Source organism: Thermobia domestica, chromosome 10 (genome assembly GCF_964235325.1).
Source record: "Thermobia domestica chromosome 10, izTheDome1.hap1.1, whole genome shotgun sequence".
NCBI classification, from domain to species: Eukaryota; Metazoa; Arthropoda; class Insecta; order Zygentoma; family Lepismatidae; genus Thermobia; species Thermobia domestica.
The window spans coordinates 114,728,126-114,753,187 of record NC_137463.1 but is presented as its reverse complement, the minus strand read 5'-3'; the positions used below and the strand labels follow the sequence as shown (position 1 = coordinate 114,753,187).

The following is a 25,062-nucleotide window of genomic DNA, read 5'->3' as shown; positions in this document are numbered from 1 at the left end:
CCTTTCGAGATACTAGGAATAACAAATTGTACTAGAGCCTTATGCAGAGTTGTTCTGACGGATCATTAGTGCCATACTAAAGAGAATGGGCCATATGCAGAGTCCTTCTGAAGTGTGATTAGTGCCATTCTAAAGCGTTCGACTTACATATGCTCCCTGCAGAAGTCGGGCGTTTAGCATGAAGCTAATCATACTTCAAAACGACTCTGCATAAGGCGGAGTACGTCTAGCATATGTTTCCTGCATTAATCAGACTAATCATACCTCAAAATGACTCTGCATAAGGCCCTACGTTTTTATCAGTTCTTTCTATTATATTTTGAATTTAGCATCTACAGACTTTATTTTATTTCCTTTCCTTCTTTCTTTCAACCCTATTACCAAACGTACAACTATCCGAGAAGCATAAGGCGTGAAACTTTGTTCTCTGTCCTTTAATTGTTTACGTATACACAAAAGGAAGAAAAGGATGTTCACTGTGCACAGGACCGCAAAAACATGAAATGGAATTGGAAACAGAATTGGTTTCTAATAAGTATACTAGTGTTGATAGTTCTAGCTGATATAAAACCAGGTTTCGGAAGCAAAGGAGGTATTGGAAATCAGACACATAATAAGTATACTTAGTGTGGCAAATATTTTCATTCACTTTTTAACGTACAAGGGTAAATTTTCTTTAATTGTCGATAGTGAGAGTATGAAACTCCTGAAAATGGTAATAGTTAAGAACAGCTACTTCTCATCTCCCGTGCACGAGGATACATCTTACTGTTGCACTACTTAAACACCCTAAGTACAAGGGCAAGAACTCAGTCTATTACCTACTTTTTAACATCCTAGATAGTCAATGAATAATTCCTGAAAGTATGGCGTTTCTCGTCCTTCCCTGAATGGGAAGTACGGCTCCTTAACTATAACCTCGTAGGAAACAGCTTCAATATTCCTATACACTCACGTGAACTGTCACAAACAAGACACAGTAATCAGAACCGTGAACAGGAACAACATAAACCAATAAGAGGTGTCTGCTTCCGTATGTGCTGCTCGAAGTAGACCTAGCTAATGTGCACAGGACCGCAAAAACATGAAATGGAATTGGAAACAGAATTGGTTTCTAATAAGTATACTAGTGTTGATAGTTCTAGCTGATATAAAACCAGGTGGATATAGTATACGTAAGACCGGAGCAGTTGCAGAAGGAGCTGGACGCTCATACTTTTAGGGATTATTCATTGAGTATCTACGAACTTAAAAAGGGGGTAACAAACCCACTTTCATTTACTTCGCGAGTGATACGAAAATAAAAAAGAACGTACCTATTTGCCCTTGTACTTTATATGCTATAGCGCATTACATTATATGGCATATATTCCGAAGTTGGGCGTCCGCTTTCGTCAAGTTTTTTCACTGTTATCTCCTTTCCACACTTTCTGCAATTTGTTATTAGGTTCATTAATACGTGCTCTTCACAAACTTTTAAAAGATTTTGCTCGTTATCAATGTATTCCTTCACAAATGTTAAAACTGCTAGTTCATTGCCCTTGTACATTCGCCATATTGGTAACATAAATGCTCGTTTCTTTCCCACAATGCAACTGTTCGGTTACCTTGCGCCAAGTAGTTCCCTCCGCTCGCCATATAGTCCCATGTTTATAACCACTTATATATAACAAATAAACAGATTTTTCGAGACTATTATATATTATCAAGCACACAAACGATCAAATTATCCATATATTTCCTGTAAATTTTAAAAATTTATCTGGAAACGGACGCCCAACTTTGGAATTTAACCCCATTATATGCAACAAGGATTTTGGTCTGCATCATGATATAAATTTAAAAATATTTAACATTTTTCGAATCGAAATCAACAAAATTTATTCTAGAAAGTAAAAATAGAATGTTAAGCACATATAATGAAGACAACGCAGTGATTTAATTTGGTAACGTATAAATATATAATATGAAGTATCCTCGCGCACGGAAGACAGGGGGTTCTCATGTATACTATTACCGCCGATGTTTAGTTGAAGGTGCCGACCATTTTCGTTTCGAAACATATATTACAATTTCGTTAATTTCTGTTAATATTAGGTTAGATTAGGGCAACTGCTTTCATTATTGTATTCATATTTCCTCATGTGCGCTACCGGTAAGTATATATAGTCTCCAGGCCCGTGCTGGCCCACCGGGACGTGTCCCGGTGCGTCCTCCGAAATATCACAGTACAAATAAAGGTACATTTTTTTAGTAATAAATTCATACTGTTTTATTGGTAAAGAACCCGTGAAATTTGCAGTGCGCCATTTACATTAGGCGCCCTTCCGAAACCACATCAAAGATGAAAGATTTTATTTACTCTTCTGTATAGCACGGTTCTGTGCAATAAATACACACAGTTACTGTTGACGAAGAACACGTAAAAGGTACAGTGCGCCCTTTACATAAGGCGCCCTACGAAACATCACATTATAGATAAGTGGTTTTAGTTATCCTGTATACCAGCTTTGTTTAATAAATTCAAATACTGACTGGTAGTACAGAATCTGTGAAGAATACAAGGCGCCCTTTACATAAGATGCCCTGCGAAATATCACATTATTTTTTTTATTTTATTCTTCTGTATTTCAGTTTTGTATTATAAATTCATACCGTTGCTATTGGCAGAAAACAAGTAAAGAGTAAAATCACTTACAAAAATATTATAAAGTTATTATATAGCTATAAAACGAAACAATGTGATACATCAAGAATAGTTCGGATAGTCAAACGTACGATGCATTTATGTAATACTACACTGACACTAGTCTCTAATTCACGATTTTTACGGCATCGAAGCTTTCACAGTCTTAATATGCATCCATATATCCGAGCATATTGATTGTTCTTGTGTGTTTTAAAGCAGTGTTCGGATAATCAGTACTTGTTAAATTTCTGAAATATAGCTGTATTAACTTTCATAAAATGTGGTCTTCCTGTCATCACGGCACGGCGCGTCCTCAGGTTGTGGATCGAGGAGAAGGCCTCTGGGATATAGAGGTTACCTGCGAATATACTGAGTAAGCAGTCGCGGACAGACAAGGGGTGATCCTCCAGCTTGAGAATTTGGTGTGAGGCTAACAACCTCATCCTATATATATATATATATAGATAGATATAGATAAAGGATTGTTCAGATAAGGTTGCAGAATCCTCGGATCAGAATTGATAACTTGGCACAAACTACGCAAAGTAAAATCGACATGAGATTTGGAACATGGAATATAAGAAGTCTCTATAGGGCAAGCGCGTTAAAATGTGTAACGAATGAGTTTAGAAATAGAAGATAGACCTAGTGGGATATCAGAAAGTTAGATGAGAAGAAAATGGAGGAGTCAAGTCGGGAAATTTTACGTTCCTTTACGGGGACCAAATTAAAAATTACCAACTAGAAACAGGGCTTTCCGTTCATATACGAATACGTAATATCAGCAACTACATAGCTTGTATTTGTTAATGATAGATTTTCTTTGATTTCTCTTAAGGGTCAGTGGTGTAATATTATTATTTTAAATGCACATGCCCCAACAGAAAATAAGGATGGCGATTTAAAAAGATGGCGTTTTTAATGATGGCTTTTTTACGAAAGAATAGAAGGGGTATTTGATCATCTCCTAAAATACCATATGAAAATTCTGTTAGGCGGTTTCAATGCGAAGGTAGGACCGGAGGGTATTTTCAAAACGATTATAGGGAATAAATGTTTGCATAAGGAAGGTTGTGACAACGGCGTTAGACTCCTGAACTGTGCAATATTCAGAAACCTTATCGTGAAGATTACAAAATTCCAACATCGCGACATTCATAAATAAACTTGGACTTCATCAGATGGAAAAACACATATTCAAACTGATCATGTTTTAGTAGACAGAAAAGAACAGTCTAGCGCAACTGATGTTCGGTCGTTCAGAGGAGTTGATTGTGATAGTAAGCGAGAGACTATCGTTGAATAAAGGAAATATTCAATATCTGAAAATATTAACTTTTATTTATTTATTTATTTTATAATAGAGGAGAGTTAGGTGAGAGGTTATCCAGATTGAAGTGTCGAATAAATTCTCTGTTTTAGAAGGTTCGGAGTGCACTAGTGTTCAAGATACTTGGTTGAAATTAGAGGTAACATTAAAATTTCAGCAAAAGAAATATTGGAGCACACAGAAATACGTAGGAACAAACCATGGTTCAACCAGGAATGTACTAAAGTAGCAGAGAAGAGAAAACAGAAGAAACTGCGTTGGCTACAAAATCCTAACGAAATAACTACATAAAATTTCATTGTCATCTGGCAGAAAATTTCTAAAACTTTTAGAACAAAGAAACGCGACTTTTGAAAGTTAAAATTAATTAACTTGAAGATAATAGTGAAAACAAAAACATTCGGGACATGTATAAATGCATCAACGAACTTAAGAAAGGCTATCAACTTCGTGCTTATATATGAAAGAAACCTAAAGGAACAATTCTCACTGATGCAGATAGCATCTTAAATAGATAGAAATATTTCTTTGACGAGTTGCTTAACACATAGCCAAAAACTAATGCGCGTGGAGAAAGTGAAATGCATAGAGCATAACTGTATATTCCAGAACCTAACCAGACAGAAATAGAAATCGCTATTTTAAAAAATTACACACACATCTCCGGATTTAGACGAAATCCTGGTTGACTTAATTTTAGCTGGAGGGAAAAAATTAAGAGCAAGATACACAAACTCGTTCTCATTATCTGGAACAAGGAGGAATTACCACAAGAGTGAAGAGAATCAATCATTGTTCCAGTTCAGAAGAAAAGCAACAAAACTGATTTAATAATTATCGAGGCATTTCTCTTCTGTCAACATCCAATAAACCCTCTTAAACATTGTATTGCATTAAGATTGACTCTATACGCAGATGAAATTATTGGAGATTATCAGAGCGGGTGTAGGTAAAATCGATCGACTATCGACCAGATATTTACCATTCGACTAATACTTGAAAAGAAATGAGAGAATACAACATCCTGACACATCAATTATTGACTTTAGACTCTGGTAGGAGGTAAAACATTGTACATGCTTACAGAATTTGCAATACTAAAACAGTCGATTAATTAAGATATGCTTAAATGAATCCCAAAGTAAGGTTCGAGTAGATAAATTCTTGTTCACGAGCTTTCACGTTGAGAATGGCCTGAAACAAGGAGATGCGTTGTCGTTATTATTATCTAACTTTGTTCTGGAGAAAACGATAAGGGAAATCAAAGACAGCAATCAGGTCCTAGAGCTGAATTGTATTTGCCAGGTTATGGCGTATCCTGATGATGTAAATTTAATAGGCAATGATAGAATAATAGAAAGGAATGCAGACATCTTAATTAACGCTTGCAGGGATATAGGCTTAAATGCAGAGAAAACTAAATAAATGGAAGTTTGTCGGGATCGTAATGCTGCATTTTATGGATGCGTTAAAATACCAAATAATATTTTCTTTCGACAAAGTGGATACTTTCAAATATCTAAGATCATTATTAACAGACCAAAACCATAATTACTAAAAAAAATTGATGTCAACTGAAAGGAGGGATTTCGTGCTATTATTCAGTTAAAAATCTTTTCTTGTCGCTAATTCAGTTGACTAGTTTGTAGCTCAAAATATAAAACGATAATCATGCCTGTTGTGCTGTATGGTTGCGAAACATGGTCACTGACTCTTAGGGAAAATCGCAGACTGAAAGTATTTGAAAACAAGATTCTTAAACCAATATTCGAACTCCAAAAGGAACGGGAATGGAGGAAGGCGGAAACTTCATAAGGAGGAACTGCATAATTTTATACCGTTTACCAAACGTTGTTAGGGTCATCAAGTCTAGGAGACACAAATCGTCAGGTTATGTAGCCAGAATGGAAGAAGTTAGAAACGCTTTCGAAGTTGTAGCTGGAAATCCAAATAGGAAAATGACCGTTAGGAACACCGAGGCGCAGATGAGAGGAAAATATTAAAATGGTTCTCGTAGAGATTGGAATATAAAGTAGAAACTGGGTTGAGTTTTCTAAGAACAGAAATCAATGGAGAGCTTTGTAAACACGAGAGTGAGCCTCCTGCGAGGCATGCTATATTAAGTTCTTGATATATTTAGCTTCTTTTTATTTGACAGAAATGTCATTACAGGAACTAAAAAGTTTTTCTGTAGTAAAGACGATTTCGATTAGAGGTTAGCTATGTACGTTAATACTGAAACAAATTTGGTGGTGATATTGATATAAAATGGCATACTTTCTTTCAAAATCTCTCTCTTTCTCTGTATATATATATATATTCCCGTTTGTGTGGGCGCCCTTTCAGTAGACTTGTCCACCGCCCTCATTAGTATCCCAGCACGGCCCTGATAGTCTCTATAGCATTTCTCGTTTCTACAACATGAATTCTATTCAAAAGGGTTAGCTGCCACAGATGGCGGCTCCGAAATACAAAATTTACGCAGAAATGAACAGAATCAGACTAAATGTGATAATGAGATTAACAAATGTTAGAAAGGTCATCACTGTAGGGTGATTAATAAGGGGGAAAACTTAAGTTAAATTGTGGACTGTGTGTGTTCGCGGGTTGATGCGATATGAGGTGAGGTGGCAGTAGAGCACAACCTGACAGTATTTTAAACGCATTGGGTTATTAACTAACTTAGGATATATATGCTGCTGTATTATTATGGGGGTCAAGGTGGAACAAAATAAGCCCTGCGGAGCTTCTAAACCGTAGCTCCTCCTCCTCCGTATGGTAAAACTGCACGCACTTTTATTTTAATCAATGAAGTTCTGTGTGCAAATTGGACTAAATACCACGTGATATTACGTCACGCCCGGGTGGTCAATGTAAATCACAAACCGCACCCTATGGGAAGACATGATATTCAATCGGCCACATTGTTTTAGTCATTAATGAGTAGTGTATACTTTGCAACACTTAACAGTTCCAAGGTACTAATTTTGCGCAGTAATACTATAATGATGTATACGGGTGTAGGAAAGAGCAAATGAGGCGTGAAGGCCAGAGATGAAACAGTGGTAATTGTAGGTAAGGTATATGAAAGTAAGAACAGATAAGTTGTAATACAACGGTGAAAGTATAGTTATGTGGCAGTTTAGCCCCATTCTTAAATAAGACACTACTTAAGGCATTACTACTGTGTCGCCGGACTACACGAAAATAAAATAAAATAAATAAATAAAAAAAAAACTAATATTACTTAGTTCCTCACCTGAAATACTAGGTTGTGACCCCTTTCACACTTGGTATTAGTTATTGTTCGAAATATAGTGTGGACGTTAGTGCTAGGTGGCCACTAAAAAGCACGATTGCTAATCTAACCGAGTCAGGAGCGTAGCAATGGGGTCTGAGCGGTAGCGATGCGTCCATAGGGAGCAGGCGCGTCAACGGCGATGGGTTTACGCATAAACGAGGATAGTGGAAAAACACTTTATATGTCATAAAAGGCATGACTTATGTGTTGCACAGCTTTGGGGGAGATAGTAAATGTCATCAAAAGAAAGGTACCAAAATGTACTAAATTAGGTTTTGTTAGATGTGCCTCTTTTCTGTAGTTTCAGTTCGTTTCTACACTTATGAAAACTGTTCGCCTGTTTAGTAGACCATGTGTTACACACAATTTCAACAACTGACACACCTTATTTTTGTACAACTAGATAGAACTCAAACACGATAAGAGCCAATCTTGTCATTTACGCACCATTTCCACGCTGCCTTTCTCATAAATCATCACTAGTGTACCTCTCCGCCAAATATTCCCTTCCGCCTTTACATATAGTGCCGCTTACAACATAAAAAACAACTAACAACAACAACTATTTACACAGCAACAAGTTTTCCTCTCATCTGACTTTCATTCGCTGTTGCTCACAAACGAAAATAAATTCTCCAATTCACCTGGTAAATTTTCTAAAATTGGTCCGGTGATACAGTAGTTAAACTATACTCAATTACGTTTACCTTAGTTCAACTCATTTCTCCTGTAAATCATCTGTTTTTTACTTACTTCTAGCACCTTCGTCTAAACATTTCCTGTTCAAATAACTTATCTATACCCAAAACCTAACCTAACCAAAATAAATAGTTCTCTACTGAAATTTTTATTTCATCAGTGAAGTTCCCGAAGTATATTTTTAAATTTCAAAGTTACATTTTCGTACTTGCTCTTAAATTGTTTTAAAAACATGATATCTGAAGTAGTTCACAAAATTTTGCCTCCTATTTGCAAGTGACACTTTTGGGTCACTTGCTGGTTTTTATGTTTAAATAATGCTTTAAATTTAAATATTGTTTTATATCTGTATATTGGTATTGATTTATATATTTTAAGTTATTATTAGGTTAAGAAATCCAGATCTGGGCATTGGGTGATTAATTATTATTATTAATTGTATGTAAATGTAATTGTTGTATTTACTATATATGTTTATATTATTTCTATTTTCAGCTATTACATAAAAAATACCTCTAGTAAAAAGAATACTAGATAGCAACTCTGTTTCAAGGAATAACAGTCAGTTTCAAAGCATTCAGAGAAAGCTTCTTTTTGGTGGGAGAACCCTCCTCCCCCCGCTCGTTTTTTTCTACATAGCTTATGATATGATAGCTTTCCTATATAAACGGAAGAGTTTTAGAGGGAAGGGGTCAGTTGACCGTCAGTCTTGGGGGAGACTTCGAACAGTCTCCAAAATGTAGTCTGTAGGACGGACTCGGCTCGGTCGAGCCGAGTGGGAACTTTTTTCTCCCCGTAAGCGAATATTAGGTCTTCAAGTAAATGGAGGGGAAGTATTACGGAGGTCTTTAATAGGGCAGAAGGCATGAGCTATATTAGATTCTACCTTCTAGTAGGTTGTCATTTTTAAGGGACTTCTTTCTTGGACTAAAATGAGGTCCTGTGAGAAGAAGGGATATAGAAAAATAATTCTTATACTAATTCAAGAAACAGATTTTTGCTAGGGAATTAGGCCCTGTAGAATAGGCACAGGATTTGATCCTTGAAATGCTACATTCCATATTTAGGTGGATATGGCATTTAGATTAACAATTCCCTGATATTAGAATTTTTGAGTACATGTTCAGAACTGAAGCTCTATACGGCTTTGGTCGGTTATAAGGTAATTTGTTCCTCTTGCAGGACACAATAGGTTTTTATGAATACTCTGAACACAGATTCCTGGGTTCGATCCCTCGAAGTGGACTTGTAAGAGGCTACTGATAGAGTTTTTAGATTTTTTTTGACTCACATCTCCTGTTTCAGGGAGTATGGTTCTTATCTAACCTTTACCTGCCAGATCTATTTAAGGATCTTTCGCTACTATAAGGCGAACTCATTTCTTCTTACCTACCTATCCCTATAATAAATATTTAGATAGATATCCTTCTAGTGCATCTCATATTTAAGGGAGTACACGAAATAGGATTCTAGGCCAGGGCTTTTGATGTAGTGAGTCATTGCCCTTTATAAGTTAAGGTTGACAGAGGACGCTTTTAGTGAGAGCTAGCCTTCTGTCTGCCACAGGCACATAATTAGAGAAACCTTAGCTTAATAAAGTTGTTTACTAAAACTAGAGAAAAATTAAGGAATTAGAGAAGAGAACACCCAACAGGTATATCTCATGCACTTTTAAAAAAAGATATTTCATAGAATTATCAACTTTTTCTAAATAAACTTTCAATAGAGGTAACTCATGTGTAATGATTTCATATGTAGGTAAGATCCTGAGTTATAAACCTGTTTATTCAGTTAATACCCTAGACATTACTTATTTTGTTATCTAGCAAACGTGTAGCTACTGATTGAATACTGTCATTTGTTGCTGGTTTGAATTGTGTGTTCCATATGTGTTGATTACACTAGTATTTCCTACCGGTATCTTGTTTTGTTAGGACTCGTTTTCACAGTAGGTTTTCACACACAATAAATATCACAATGGGTATGCCAGCTTTGATCTATAAAGCCAGTTTTGAAGCTATAGTTGGAAACACGACATCTGAAACAACAAATAATTCCAATTAGTGTAAACATCATAAATAGTTAAAACCTGCAACAGAGTCAGTATATTGAATAAAAAATGTCTTGCTGTTGTGTACATACTATACAAAAAGAAAAAGAAGCAATTTTTTCTTAGCGTTCTGAATACTCAATAGGGTAAGTGTTATTTATTTTTATTTTATTTATTTATTTATTTATTTATTTATTTTTTTATTTTTTATTTTTTTTTATTTATTTATTTATTTATTTTTTTTTTTTTTTGATGCCTTAAAGGAAATTTTAAGCACGGGAAGTATGACACAAAGATTTTTGTAAGGAAGTTCAAGTTATTTGGAATGTGTGGACACAAACCTTACAAGTATTTTGGGATATTGACCAGAGTGCATACTCCAAGGTCATTTTCTTTTGCAGTTTATTTAACTACATATCTAATGTAATTACAAGGTTTTGGTTTGTGTTAGACCTGCAGGTGAACACGGTCCCAGTGTGGATGGAAATGTTACGAAGAAAATAATGTCAAACAAAATGCATGTTTTTCGCAGAATATTATATTTTGCCCGTTACTATGAGAATGAAATTGATACGCGTACTTTTCTACTACCTCGCGATTTAATAATGAAAAAAGTTAATTTTAGAACAAATCTTTTTCCTTTGTGTTTCCAAACTCTGAAGACATAAGTGTCTTTGCTTAGAACGCTAAAGAAAATGGAAGTACCGTGAAAATAAAAATAAAATAATATGAAGAAAGCCACCTGACTCAAACCTCCATAAAGTCATATTAGCACATCATATTTTCTATTGCGTTTAAAAGTGGGGAAAGAAAAGAAATACGGTAGCTCAGTTTTGTTCTGGCAGTTATTTGTACCGAAAGAGCAATCACACTTTATTACTAAAATTAAATAATGATTAACATTTAGAAAAATGATCACCAAAATTGTTGCCTTTTCACGAATATCTGCATTTTATCTGTTATCCGCACAGGAACTAAAAATACATTTGCGGAAGCTATAATAGTGCGGGTATCTGCATCCACGCACAACTCTAATAATAGTAATAAATTGCGTTTTGGCGCTTTATTATTATTTTCTGCTTTTTGTCGGTTTTTGAAGTCTATTCATAGTTTTTTAAAAGTTTTGGTGTAGTTTATGATTCTCAGTTCGTTCAAATTATATATGTACAGGGATTTACGTTATGTTTTAACGTAACATAAACATAAATTAACTTCGAAAAGGATTGTCTTAAGGGGACAAATAATTACATTTGACTTAATTTTAGTGTTGAAACTGATTTTTTTTTTCTAATTTCGTGTTTTCCCTTTTCACAGGACCTTTAAAACCAGAAGTAACTGCCAAGTACATTGCTGTGTTTGTGATATTTTTTATCAGTGGAGTTTCGCTGAAAACAGAAGAACTTGTTGGAGCTGTATATCAATTCAGATTACATTTATTTATACAGGGGTTTACATTATGTTTTATACCATTGTTTATGCAAGTTGTGGTAGGGATTCTTGACATATTTGACCTGAACGAATGGATTATAAAGGGGTGAGTACAGTGCAAGTAGTTATTTGAAAAACGCTTACCTAGGGAAGTGCTCTTGCAATGATAAATTTATGGTGATATATCGGAAATCCTTGTTTTCTTTCTCGAGCCTTAATAATAATATGATGATGATACGCTGCAACAGCCCTTAGGGAGCCAGGTCCTACCAGCCGGCTTGTGGTACTCATGTCTCTGGAATAATGTGTGGTCAGCACATCGGTTCCCCTTATCGTTAATTCTGGGTATCTAGACCGGAGTTCGCTACTTGTTTCTTCCTAGTCCCCAGTTCTTCTCACGACGCTAGGTGGACGCCGCGTATTGTGGTGAGTACGAGCGCCACTCCTCTTTCGTCGACCAAATCCAGCACTGCTTGATTTTACTGATCTCACGTGAAGCGGTATTCCAATGCACTAGAGCGTTGACACTATGACAAATATCAAGATGGCTTGAAATGTACTAAAAAAATATCATGTTTTCGATATTCCGGCTTTCTCTAGCTACATATTGTAAAACTAGTGACAGGGACCGCATGCCAACATAACAATTTCGAATAGATCGAGCATCACGTAACGACTTAGTGTTTTCAATTTTTTAAATTTCTATAACAAGCTATTTGTATAGAAGGAGCCGGATCACCGCAAACATAATATTTTGAATATACACTCAGAACATTTCGATATTTCTATTAAGGCTCAAGAAAGAAAACAGAGGTCACGGAAATATTAGAGTAAATTTATCAACAAGGCTTCCATAGCTGTTTTATAATTAATAAAATGTGCTTTCTACGTTCAGTTTCTAATATAAGTTGTTAGTACTTAATTTGTGTTGATATAATGCATAAAATAATGTTACAAAATGATCCAGCATTTTCCATTTTGGTTAATAATATTGCTACTGCTTTCTTCGTAAAAACACTTTATAAGGATGTGTTAGGAAATTTGATTTATTACAAGTAGTAAAGTGTATGAAAGAAATGCTCTTACTTTCAGTGTGTTTCAGTTTCCACTGCTATTTGTTTCGATTTCATTTAATTTTTGCCTCCATTTTTGTGTTTTTTTATTCAGTTATTATACCAGATTGTATAAACTCTTAATAACTAAACTGTAAAATTGTAAGATTTTTTATTATAAAAATACCTTTATGTGCTATTGTTTGTTAATAAGCTTTTATAATTACATTACCTTTATTTAAACCACCTTTGTCTGTAGTGAAAGTTGGATTTGTACTGCGATAAAATAGATTCAAGTGCATTCGTTTAGTATACATTAATAACTTACGTAGAATGTGAATATGAATTGTATTGGATCTATACTGAACTAAATGCTTTAGTAAACCTGAAGTTTCTCATTCCTCTTCAAAGCCTCAGATGTTTTATCTAATTCTTATTTTGATGTAAGTTTTGTCATATCAGGTACATTTACTGTTACTTCATAAACTTTTAATTGAATGTCTTAATTCAAGAAGTACCAAGTATATTTGTACCCTATCATGATTTTTCAGTATTAGTAGAAGGCCTCAGCTATTTTTAAAATTATACTTTTGAAATACGTATTTCCTTTTATCTATTTGATAACCTCGGCAACAAAAGGATCACACTCCATTTATGTTCTGTATCTGAATTTGTTTTAATTTTGTCGGTTTTTATAGACATGAATGTTACTGTCTGCCATTTCTTTAGGCACCACACTATTTTCTTTGCCTTAATTGAAAATATAATCAGTGGTGTTAATATCATCTTCTAAACTACATGACCAGTAGGCTTTAATGAAAAAATTAATCAAACATTTTGATTTGTTAGGTATGAATACACTTTTATATTTATTTATTTATTTTTAATATATGGCCCGCTGAATTTCGATTTCCTATAGGGTTCGTCATCTTTCCTACGAATCTAAATTTAATGTTACTTCTTTTTCTAATTGCACAGTAAATTTTATTTTTGGATCCATGCTATTTAACTTTTCTATGAGGAACTTTAATTGTTTATCTGTTTTATATATCAGAATCCTTTTATCAGCATAACTAAAGCATTTAATGTATTGTAGTTCTTCCAATTGTAATATATGAAATTCGAGATGTTTAATAATAGTGTTTTCATCACTGGGGTAAAGGGATACTCAAACTGTGTTCTTTGAATATTGTTATTCAGGCTGCTTCAGAGTATTAACATAAACCGAGGAATGCGTCTAAATATTTATTAAAGCTTTTATAGTGAATACAAACTCTTCACTGTGGTAATGGTTTTTACTATTTAGCATGTTTCAGCAGGTTACCGGTAAGCACAACTTGACAACATGATATATATATATTTATTTTACAAGACAATAACTGATTGGAATAGGATTATTGGTGTATTTGAATCTATTGTATTTGTTACAAACTATCCGTCATGATAATGTTTAAGTATTTTGTTTTCGGAATGTTATAGGTAAGCTTAACGCTACTGGTAATATTTTTTTCTTTATACGATGAAAGCCACATGATGTAATTTTAACAGCAGTTTGTTTATGCTGACGAAAGTAGGAGTTCTCATTACAAGTTTCAACATTAATACATTTAGACATATTTCTGAAGTTCAAGTTAATAGTTGCAGTCATCCATCGGCTCCATTAGTAGTTTTTCATAGTTAATTGCCCTAATTCAATATAAAGAAGCCACTATGTATTTATGATACCTTTCTGGGATATGTAGTGTGAATGAGGATAGAATCTCAGTTATGATTGTCTGCCAAGCAAATTTAGATTCTCCAACGATGCCCTTCTGCTTTATCAGTTTACTGTACTTTTGTTTAAATATAGTATATATATATATATATATATATATATATATATATATACACAAAGTCTTAGAATATACAGAAAGTTCGGACAATAGACACTAAAATTGACAAGCTTAAGCTACCCTCGCAGACAAGATGAAAACCTGCATTTCTTTGCATTCTCATACTTTTTTGTGTTATAAAAATATTCTCCATGCATAAGAGAAGCGTTCTATTTTAAAGAAACCCCTTGTAATATTTTTGGTTTTGCTTATATTTAGTGTCATTGTAGCCAGTGCCTTAGCTTTGTTTTTCTACTGGTTTCCTTGTGATGACCTAAGTCAAGCCTTCGGTGGACCTGTTCAATACTTGGATGGGTGATTTTTAAGGAAAACAAGTCTTCGGCAGTGTAGCGTTCATCCGTATCATGAGGACAATGCGGAGCTACTTGAACAAAAATAATATCGAACTCACGTTAAGGAGTGGCAATACGATGCTATTTGGGTATAATAAATTGACGTTTTCCTTTGCAGATTAGTGACAGTGAGTTGTATGCCTCCTCCAGTATCATCAGCTGTGATTCTTACTAAAGCAGCTGGAGGAAATGAAGCGGCTGCTGTTTTCAACTCCGCTCTTGGAAGCGTTCTTGGCATTATAGTCACTCCACTAACATTACTTTATTTTGTAAGTATTTTTGGAGGTTTCTTCTAACGTATTTTATTATTATTATTATTATTATTGATTTGATAATTCTAATCAGAATTTACAAATTTACATATATATTTTGTATCGCGGATAATTTCCTAGAGAAGGGTAGATACCTTGATTATGATTTTTCTTTGCCTTTCTATACTTGTTTGATATAATACAGGGGTTATAGAACTTCTGCCTTGACAAGTTGGCAGTATAGGGCTACATCACTTTTAACTTCACTGCTGGGAGAAAACATCAAACTTCAAACAAATACCAGAGCTATGAAAGATGGGATTCACTTACAAAGTGGGATATGAACCACTATTTGGATTTTAATCCGAGGTGTACTCCCAGTAGGATTTGAATTTAAGAACATGCGCAATAAATCGAACGCGATAGCGGTGAGGCGATGGAGGAGGCCGAAGTGATTATCAAAACAAAACCACAAATATTTCAGGTCAGACTCAAAAACGCAATACAATACATATCATGAGATATTTATTCAATTATATCTCATGTAAATAAAGTCGTACTTGTCAACTGTTGTTTTATGAAGTGCTAGATAATTAAATGGAATATATAGTGGTTTTCAAAGCTAAACCAAGTTTTCTTATCAGCAGTAAAACTGTCATATGGTTGTTAGCGGCCACGTGCGGTTTGTCAACCAGTTGGATGTTGCCGGTATTACAAAAGCTTAGCCGCTCTCCCTGTCGCCAGGGTAAACAATGAAGTCTCGAACTATTCTTTCTGAGTGTTGCAAACCAATAAGCAGATAAATAAAACAAGAATAACCATTTAAAATAGGGATAAACTACGTAGGGGTCTACAGGTTATTCAACAAGTAATTTTCTCTCCTATTAATGTAATAATAATAATAATAATAATAATAATAATTATAATAATATGTTAGTTTTTACGTCCGAGCCGTGTCATGCTACTGTGCATTTTCGGTAATGCTCGGAAAATAGAATAGATCCTGGACCGCACGTTGGACCGATATTGTATGTTTACCCGTAGAATCGGGTTTGCCCGATTGAACCGTATGAATGGGGATGACTTGATAATCCCGTTTTTATGAAAACAAGTTTAGTCTGTCATTATTGTAAATGATGTGTTGTTTCACTTTATTATTATAACACAAATTGTTCTAATTATCATGTACGAACTCATAACGAGTCTATCGGGTCAAAGGTCCAAACAGGCCAAACACGGGTCAAACGGGTTTATCAGGTCTAAGGATCGAGTAAACCAAACGCAATGGGTATCGGGCGGGTACAGTTTACCCGAAAAGTTCAAGCACGAATTATAGGTTAAAGTCAATACTTACGGGTTCTAATTGTTTGCATTCACTTTTTTTTTTTTTTTTTTTTTTTTAGTTAGCCGACCAACGAACTTGCGGATACATAAATATAAATGCTCAAATCTAAATTATTGCATTATATTATTGCAATGAGCATCAACGTGATTTACTATTAGGAGTTAGCGTGATGCACTAATGTTAATATTATTATTATTATTATTATTATTATTTGTTATGCTTCTTGCAACTTAGAATCAATCTCTCATAAAGCACTATATCAGACCTGATTGAACATTATTTTGAAAATTCTCACATAAATAGGTAAAATAAACAACTGGAACTTCAAAACACTTCGAGTTCAAAACATGTCCTCGTTTTCGTTTTCCTCAGTTTCTGAGGACGATTGATCTATCTCGGTGACAACATGATCTTTGTCTCCATCAAAAGATTTTGCAAGACACGATAACTTTGTTCAATGTCCTGGGAAAACATTATTATTATTATTCGACAGGCCATGTGTCTATAATGACAATTTAAAACTTTTTTCTTTAATAAAAAAGAAATGATTAAAAAGAATTCTATTAAGTACCTAAATCCTCATATGTATTAATATATGCAGGTTAATATCTGAGTAATAAAGCTATCATTATTAATTTTCTGTGTATAGTATCCTGATTTGTAGTTTGTCCAGTTTTTATACACGTGACGAATCACATTAGAAAGAAACTGATCAATTATATATTGACCTGTATAAGTATATTTTAAAGTTAGAAATAATATACTTACAAGCAGAGCAGATAAATAGGCAGAATCTTTATTAAGCCTATTACTAATATTACATATTATTATTAGCAATAATAATAATTATAACTAAATTCCTGGCGCAACAGCCTTTAGAAGGCCTGGACTTACGGCACTCATTTCTGTGGGGTAATGTGTTTAGAGGTCTGCACGGGCTCGGGCTACTATGATAACCGTAATGGAGTTAGCCATACTGAGAGCTTTATACAGTTCCATCTGAGTTGGAGCGGCAACGCCGGAATCTAGTTACAATGAAGGATTTATGGTAGGGACAAGTAAACCCTTAGATCTTGACCTTCGAGGAAAAAATTGGTTATGTTTTGTCGCGTACTATACTTTTAGAAGTGTTCATGTTACAATTTCAGGGTTCCCACAGTCTGGAAAATCAGGGAATGTCATGAAAGTCAAGGAACGTAAATGTGCAAATGTGACATTCTTTTTTTCAATCTAACACTGTTTCCTCTCTATCAGTTGTACAGATTGACATGTTAAGAGGTTCACAATGATACAGCATTTCCAATGATGATAGTGATGCAGTGTTGCTATTTTATGTTGAGGGAGGTACTATATATATATATAGGGCGATTCTTTATAGGGGTTTACAACTTCACTCAGTTATAATTCTTTATTGGAACCACATACAGACTTGGTTTATATGTCATCATTTTCGAGGACTGCGACAAACTACTACCATCCCTAACTACTAACTACTACCTAACTACTAAGTAGTTTTTCCTAACTACTTCCATCACATCGTCAGTTACGGATGAGCGCCCTGAAGCCTTTGTGTGTCGCACAGAACAACCTGTTTCAACAAATGTCTGGTGCCATTTGTACACTGTTGGTCTGCTGGGTGGTTTCTTGCCTTATTGGATGCGAAACTTACGCTGTACACTCGTTGCTGACTTCGTTTCTTCAAACCAAACCATGCACTTAGCTCTTTCCGCACCATTGAAAGCCTCCATTTTCAACGACTGACCGGTGGCGCTGCGTGTGGTCAACTCCGCAACTGCTCACTACGTGAGTCAGACTTGAAGTGTTTTGACATATAAACAGTGGTCGAAGTGAGACGGTATGCGGTGGTATGTCATATCGCCTCTGGTTCTTCAGTGATTAAGGCATATCGCCTCTGGTTTTTTAGTGATCAAGACATACCGTCCTAGGAGAGTAGATGCTAAACACTTTTAATAAATTCATTTTTATACACAGTAATTGACGAATTGCTTTCCACGTAAAAAGATTTTATTTCTTATGTAGAAATAATTTATAAGTTGACAACACCGGCATTGTTGTTATCTTTTTTCCTACCTTTTGTTTTTAAAATGAGGTGTCTTCAAAGGAGTTCATCTAGTTTATATTTTGATGTGCCATATTGAATTATTTCTTTCGTATGTATGTGTGTGTTTTCTTATCTTAATTCAAATAAATGTGTTTTGAGCATGAGCGGATTTACGGGTTGTCTGCTGTGAGAGCGATTCTCCCAGGGGTTTAGAATATCCCTGAGTCGAGTGGGGGTACTGGAGCTCTCCCGTAGGAAATTGTTGATATAAAAGCTCGGTTTTTGAGCATTTTCGTGTATAATTCTCTATAATACAACTTAAGGCTAAAGTTGTTGGCGACGGATGAAAGTCTCTCTATGCACCCTCCCCCCCTCCATCCGTAACTAAAGAGAAGCTCTTCAGTGGTTTCAGCCATTATGTAAATAGAAATGCAATCTTTCAGGTAACATACCCTCACTGTATTTCAGTATTTAAATAGCCGGTATGTCGAGTCAAAATCGTAATAAAACATACCGTCTCTCCTTTTTCCCCACTTCGAACACTGCATATAAACAAAGTCTGTATGTGGTTCCAATAAAGAATTATAACTGATTGAAGTTGTAAACCCTTTAAAAGTTACCCTATATATAGATATAGATATTTGTATGTGAGACAGAGAAGAGGGGATAATTGATCATGCAAAAGCAGAAATCGAAGTATGACTTGTCATCTTCGTGGACATAGGTTTTAAGGCAGAAAAACTACTGAAAGAACTGAAAGCATCAGATAAAGATAAACTAGCTTTCAGGCTTGACTATCGAAACATTTTCCTGCGCACAATCAAGAAGATTGTGGAAAGGAGCCCTCTGAAGTACAAACTGGTACATGCTCTGTCAGCTTGGGACCCCAGGTTACAAAAGAACAATCCAGAACTTGCTCAGATTAGGATGAAACGTATCCTACAAATTCTGCATGAGGATAACAGCATATCTGATTCTGTAACTGAGAAAGCAAAGTGTCAATTTATGTCTTTCTGTACTGAAATTCAGGGACCTTTGACTTCAGAGAACGCGAAGAGAAAATGGGCAGCATCGGGTTAGATGACTTCTTTGCAAAGGTAATGTCCAAAAAATAAGAATATTCTGATTTGTAACATGTTTTGAAAATGTTTTAATTTCATCGTACGGCAATGCTTCTTCAGTGGAGAGCGGGTTCTCAGTCAATAAGACATTTATTGTAGAAAACTAAATCGAAGATTCTCTCGTAGCAGAGGCGGTACATGATGCAATTATGTACTATGGAGGTGTGGAATCTCTTCCTGTTGATTAAAGAATGCTTCTCTCAGTTCGTTCAGCTCGGAGACGTTATGATGAATATCTTAAACAGAAACGAATCAAAAGTGCAGAGGAAAGTAAAGTCAAAGGTGCAAAAATAAAACTAAGTGATGGGATTATGTTACAAACAAGAACAAGACACTCTCGTAGAACAAATTCAAGAACTAAAAGCAAAACAAAATTCTGTTTAAAAATTTAAATGTGAGGATTAACATGTCTCAGAGTTGGCAATATTTAGGACTGATAGTGGGTCGTAGTGGTAGAGTGTTCACCTCTGGTGCATGGGTCCTTGGTTCAATCCCAGCGCGCGCCAGGTGAATTTTGTGGTTGACAAACACCGTGTGCGTGGATATTCTCGAGGTTCTTCCGTTTCCTTCCACTTTCTTCATTTCATTCATTTCTCACCATCTTTTGCCTAGCCGGCATAACAGTAGGACGTAAAAGTTAAAGATTTCATTTTTGGTCTGATAGTATTAGGTCTCAGAGTTGGCAATGTATTCTTGACTACAAGTTATATTGCTTTTTATTGTTTTTTCAAACAAAAAGAAACTGAATTTTCTTATTAACTGGATTAAAGAAAAGAAGGAAAAATTACGCAGTTTAATCGGCTTCCAGTATTATTTATGAAAAATAATCTCTATTTCAAGTACTAAGTGGAAAACAATGGTGAAAAGAGTAGGTTTCGTGCAGTACAATCAGTATCAGGTTTTCAGTTTATACTCACCATCAGTATAAATGTTATAAGATGCCTTTTAATGTAACATTCCGTTTATATTTTGTTTAAGGCAATATACTTATCAAATTATTTAATGTTTTCTGCAGCCCTTTTGTAAAACTTAAAACACGAAAAAGAAAAGATTTATGGACACATCATTAATGTATAGGAGAATGCGCCAAATTTGATGGCAAAATGTAGAAGTCAGTGAAATTACGAGGAGCATTCAATAAGTAAAGAGACAAATTGCTATAGCTCAACAAAGATTTATTTCAATCTTTCAAAACTAAGCCTATTTTTCAATATAATCACCCTTTACAGTTATGCATTTGTCCCATCTTTCTTGGAGCTTCCTAATTCCCTTGGCGAAGAAATCTTTCGATTTACCCCGAAGCCACCTTTGGAACGTCTGGGAACCCATCTGGCACACGTTTTTCTGTACTTTAAAATGTTCCTAATGACATTGTGAACAGTTCCAACACTTACTTGAACTTCCTCAGCTATCATTTCAACAGTAATTCTTCTGTTATCACGAATAAGTCCGTCAATCCTCGATTCCAACGAAGAACCAGAAACTTCCACTGGACGTCCACATCGGGGTTCATCACCTTGTTCGACCACTTTTAAACCGATCAACCCACTTGTACACATTCGCACGGTTCATACAACTGTTACCGTACTGTCTCAACATTCGAGAAAAAAAATTTCACTTGGTTTTACACCTTCTGCGACTAAAAACCTAATAACAGCGCTGTTCTTCTAAGGTGCAATCTTCTAGAGGACTTGCCATGATGAATTGATATTTTTGAAGTTATGTTGACATAAAATTACGAAACAGCAGATCAGAGCATATCCCAAGGTTGCCAGCTAACACCCCTGAAACAAAAAAAAAAAAAAAAAAAAAAAATTGATTAGTGTTAAAAATATAGACTTTGTCTCTTTACTTATTGAATTACCCTCGTAATAAAACCTTTTAAAAATAAAAGATGCAAGTAAATTAGAAAAGCGCACACTTTTTTTAAAAAAAATAAATGGTACGATTAATCTTAAAGTGTCAATATATTTAATACAGGGAAATGATTTCGAGAGCCAACTTGGTCACTCCAAGTATAAAACTCGATGAATGCACAGGACTACATATTTATTGGTAAACGATTAACTTTAAATAAAACGAAAATCATGTTGGCCAACAAAGACTCTGTCTCTAAAAAAGAAATACCTCAAAAATTAAAGAAACGAAACCCAAAATCTGAAGCGCATTAATTGTCAAATACATTACTTCACAGATGTAGATTTTATTGCTTTATAAGCCGTGACCAGTGTCTCCGCTATCATGTTTTTTGCCTTATGGCTAATGTGGATTAATAAGTAAGTTTGAGCTTAAACTATTAAGAATGCAAAAACAAAACTTACTTTGTCTCTATTTAGAATTTCATACGATATTTTGGTCATTTCTGTGTGTATGCTATGCAAGCAGATACTATCACTTTAATTCATCTGATATAATGCGTTTCTCTTCCTGTAATAATAATAATAATAATAATAATAATAAAAATTGCAGAAAACACACATTGTCAATTATATTCAGTACTTGTAGGTGTTAGATCCAATCATTTTCTTGAACTTAAAACTCCTATCCGAGAGACATTATAATAAGGGGTTCAATATCACTTACCCTAAAAATCCATTCTGAAAAATTCCATATTCTTGATATTCTTGTGGTGGTTATTTCCTAATGCATTAATGACATCTTCAAACTTATGTACACTTATTCATATTCCACTGCTTTAATAAATTGTTTTAATACTTATTATTGAAACTGTCACTTTTTGGATTCTACTTAAATTAAGTGCCACTACATGTTATTTAACACTAATTAATTTGTCTTTTCATTTCAGAACACATTTTTCCAAACTAAAGATTTCAATATATTAACGAAAGAAAGAAAACAAACTTTTTACACACCAAATCCTCGGTAGCTGCGAGTTCAATAATACACAACAGTGAAAAAGTACATGATTGAACCGGGACTTTGGCGTATCGTGGTGATTCAGTTGAGTTGAATTGATGTTAGTTTAACGTCCCTTTCAGCAGTGAGGCTATATGAGACGTGAGCCTATTGATTAACGTGGAATCCGAACCACATGAGCTCCCGCCGGGAACCGAATCCGGGTCTCCCACGCCAAAGGCGCGTACGCCAACCGCTCAGCCACGAGGGAGCTCGTCGTGGCGATGCATTAATCACCACACTACCCAATCCGCTCCCAGAACAGCCATACATCTCAGTTTCGAATTCGATGTTCTTTCCTCAGACCACATGGTTGACGTGTAAGCACGGTACGCCGAAGATCTCGGATTTGAGTCCCGGTCCTGTCGTACACTTTTTTACTCTTCGTATATCATTGAATTCGCGCCCACAGTGGAGTTGGTGTGTTGAAAATCGGTTGTTTCCTCTTGTTGTTAATATAATGATAATATAACCGTCAGAGGTGTTCTGAATAGGGACACTAAATTGTCCAAGCCGAACAGAAGTTGTAGTACAAACCATGCGGTCTGAGGAAGGAACACCGACTTCAAGAGTAAGAGAGTGTATGGCTGTTCTGGGAACGGACTGTATAGCGTGGAGGTTAACACATCGGCGCAGTTCGCCAAACATCTCAGGTTCGAGTCCCGATCCAGTTGTACACTTTTTTACTCTTCGTGTATTAATAGTATCATTTGGAAAAGGGGGGCTGTGGTGAGTCAGTCGTAGAGTGCGTATCTCAGGTGCATGGGGTTCCTGGTTCGATTCCAGTTCGTGTTAATTGGCCGTTGTAATAAATAAGCACTGTGTTCATGGGGTTTCTTCAGCTTCTCTCGTTTCCTTTTAAATTCATTATTCCACCAATATCATCATATCCCCTAGCCTCTGTGCATAATGTTGAACATTAAACTAAACACAACTATTTTCAGTTTATTAAAACGTTATTCCAAAATAAATGCATCATCAAGAAATTAAATATGTTCAAATTGCAGAATAAAAGAAACGTCCTTTATATAAAAGAAAAAGAAATCTTTAAGATCGCAGAAAATGAAGGAACTAGTTTCAAATTGAGCAGTTTTTTCTTTTTGGCAATTTGACTTTTATGCAAAAATTAAATATAGTCCAGCAGCCAGTAACACCTCTGTATGCAAGTTATTGCAGGGAGGAAATTATTATTGAATTAATTAATTGGATGCATAAGAAGGATAAAAATATTGGGTGGACACTCCTCACCCCCCCCCCACTTTTTCAGAAATGACGTCATTCAAAATGACTACCTGATAAACCTGGTATGGCTTAAAGTATCCAAATGGAACGTACTAGAGACCTTAAAATGAAGTAAATCTACCAGAATTTGCTTCTGCCATGACTTGGGATTCATGTACATATGTAGATTAGTATAGTATATATAGATTAATACAGTGTGTCCTTAAAGTCATAGTGCACTTTTGACCGGTCACAGAAGAGCGAAAAAAGAAGATAGGAGTGTGAAATCTTCATCAAATAAAAGGAAAACTCTTCAAGTTTTCGTAGTATGACGTGCAAGCGTATGCGCACAAAGGTGATGACGCAACACCGCGAACTGCACAACAGCCCACGCCAGTCGAGATGTGAACGGCACAGAGGAAAGTTTAGTGTGTTCTGTGGCTTGCTAAGTTCGAATTCGTGAACAAAAAGTGCAAGGTGAATATCGTCGCTTGTACAACGAAGCGCCACCACGTAGGAATAACATTACTTAATGGGACAAGCAGTTGACTGGTAGGCCATAGGTGAGTGACGAGTCTGTAGAAGCTATACGGGAGAGCAACCTAGGAACCCTAAAAAATCTGTGTGTAAGTGTGCTCAACAATTACACCTAAGCAAGACTACAGTTCATAAGGTGTTAAAGAAATGTTTACGTTTTTCGGTTTACAAAATGCAGCTGTTGGACGCTATGAAACCAGCGGATAAACCCAAACGATTCGCGTTTGCTATAGATATGCTTCATGAGATCGACAATGATTGAACGATTTTTTCGGAAGATTATGTTTAGCGATGAGGCGACATTCGATGTCTGTGGACATGTTTATCACCATAACGTCCGAATATAGGCTGATGAAAATCTTCGTGCATACGTCGAGTACGAACGTAACACACTTAAAGTGAATGTGTGGTGTGGCCTGAAGCATGGTAAAGTGATAGAATCAATTTTTCTTTGCGAAGAAGACCATAACGGAAAACATCTACCTTGATTGATATGTTGCTATTGTATGCAATGCCGCAGTTTCCAGAATTTGTCATTTTTCAACATGATGGCTCTCCTCCATACTACACTGATATTGTTCGTGTCTTTCTGGATACAATATTCCCCCAGCGGTGGATAGAAAGGGGTTCTGTCAAGCCATGGTCACCACGATCTCCGGATCTCCACCCTAAGACTTTGGTAATGGTAATACTCACTTCATAATTAAGTCACTCAAGTTGCGGGGCTGATGAAGCCAAGGAGCAGATTCTCAGTAATTGCTTCATAGGTATGAAATATATAATGTGTACAGGTTAAAACCGTTATGTTGAAAAGACTGCTCGAATATGGGATACTA

General features: G+C 35.4%; 1 protein-coding gene across 1 annotated transcript in view; it reads left to right on the top strand.

Annotated features, from left to right (window-relative positions):
- Window positions 1-435: 435 nt before the first annotated feature.
- Window positions 436-25,062, top strand: part of LOC145662667 (sodium/bile acid cotransporter 7-B-like) — a 48,652-nt gene continuing 24,025 nt past the window's right edge. Inside the window, exons 1-3 of the mRNA XM_081728468.1 lie at window positions 436-592; window positions 11,384-11,603; window positions 14,892-15,042. Of these exons, the coding sequence (XP_081584594.1) occupies window positions 499-592; window positions 11,384-11,603; window positions 14,892-15,042 (465 nt within the window). The 5' untranslated portion in view covers window positions 436-498. The remainder of the gene's footprint in view (window positions 593-11,383; window positions 11,604-14,891; window positions 15,043-25,062) is intronic.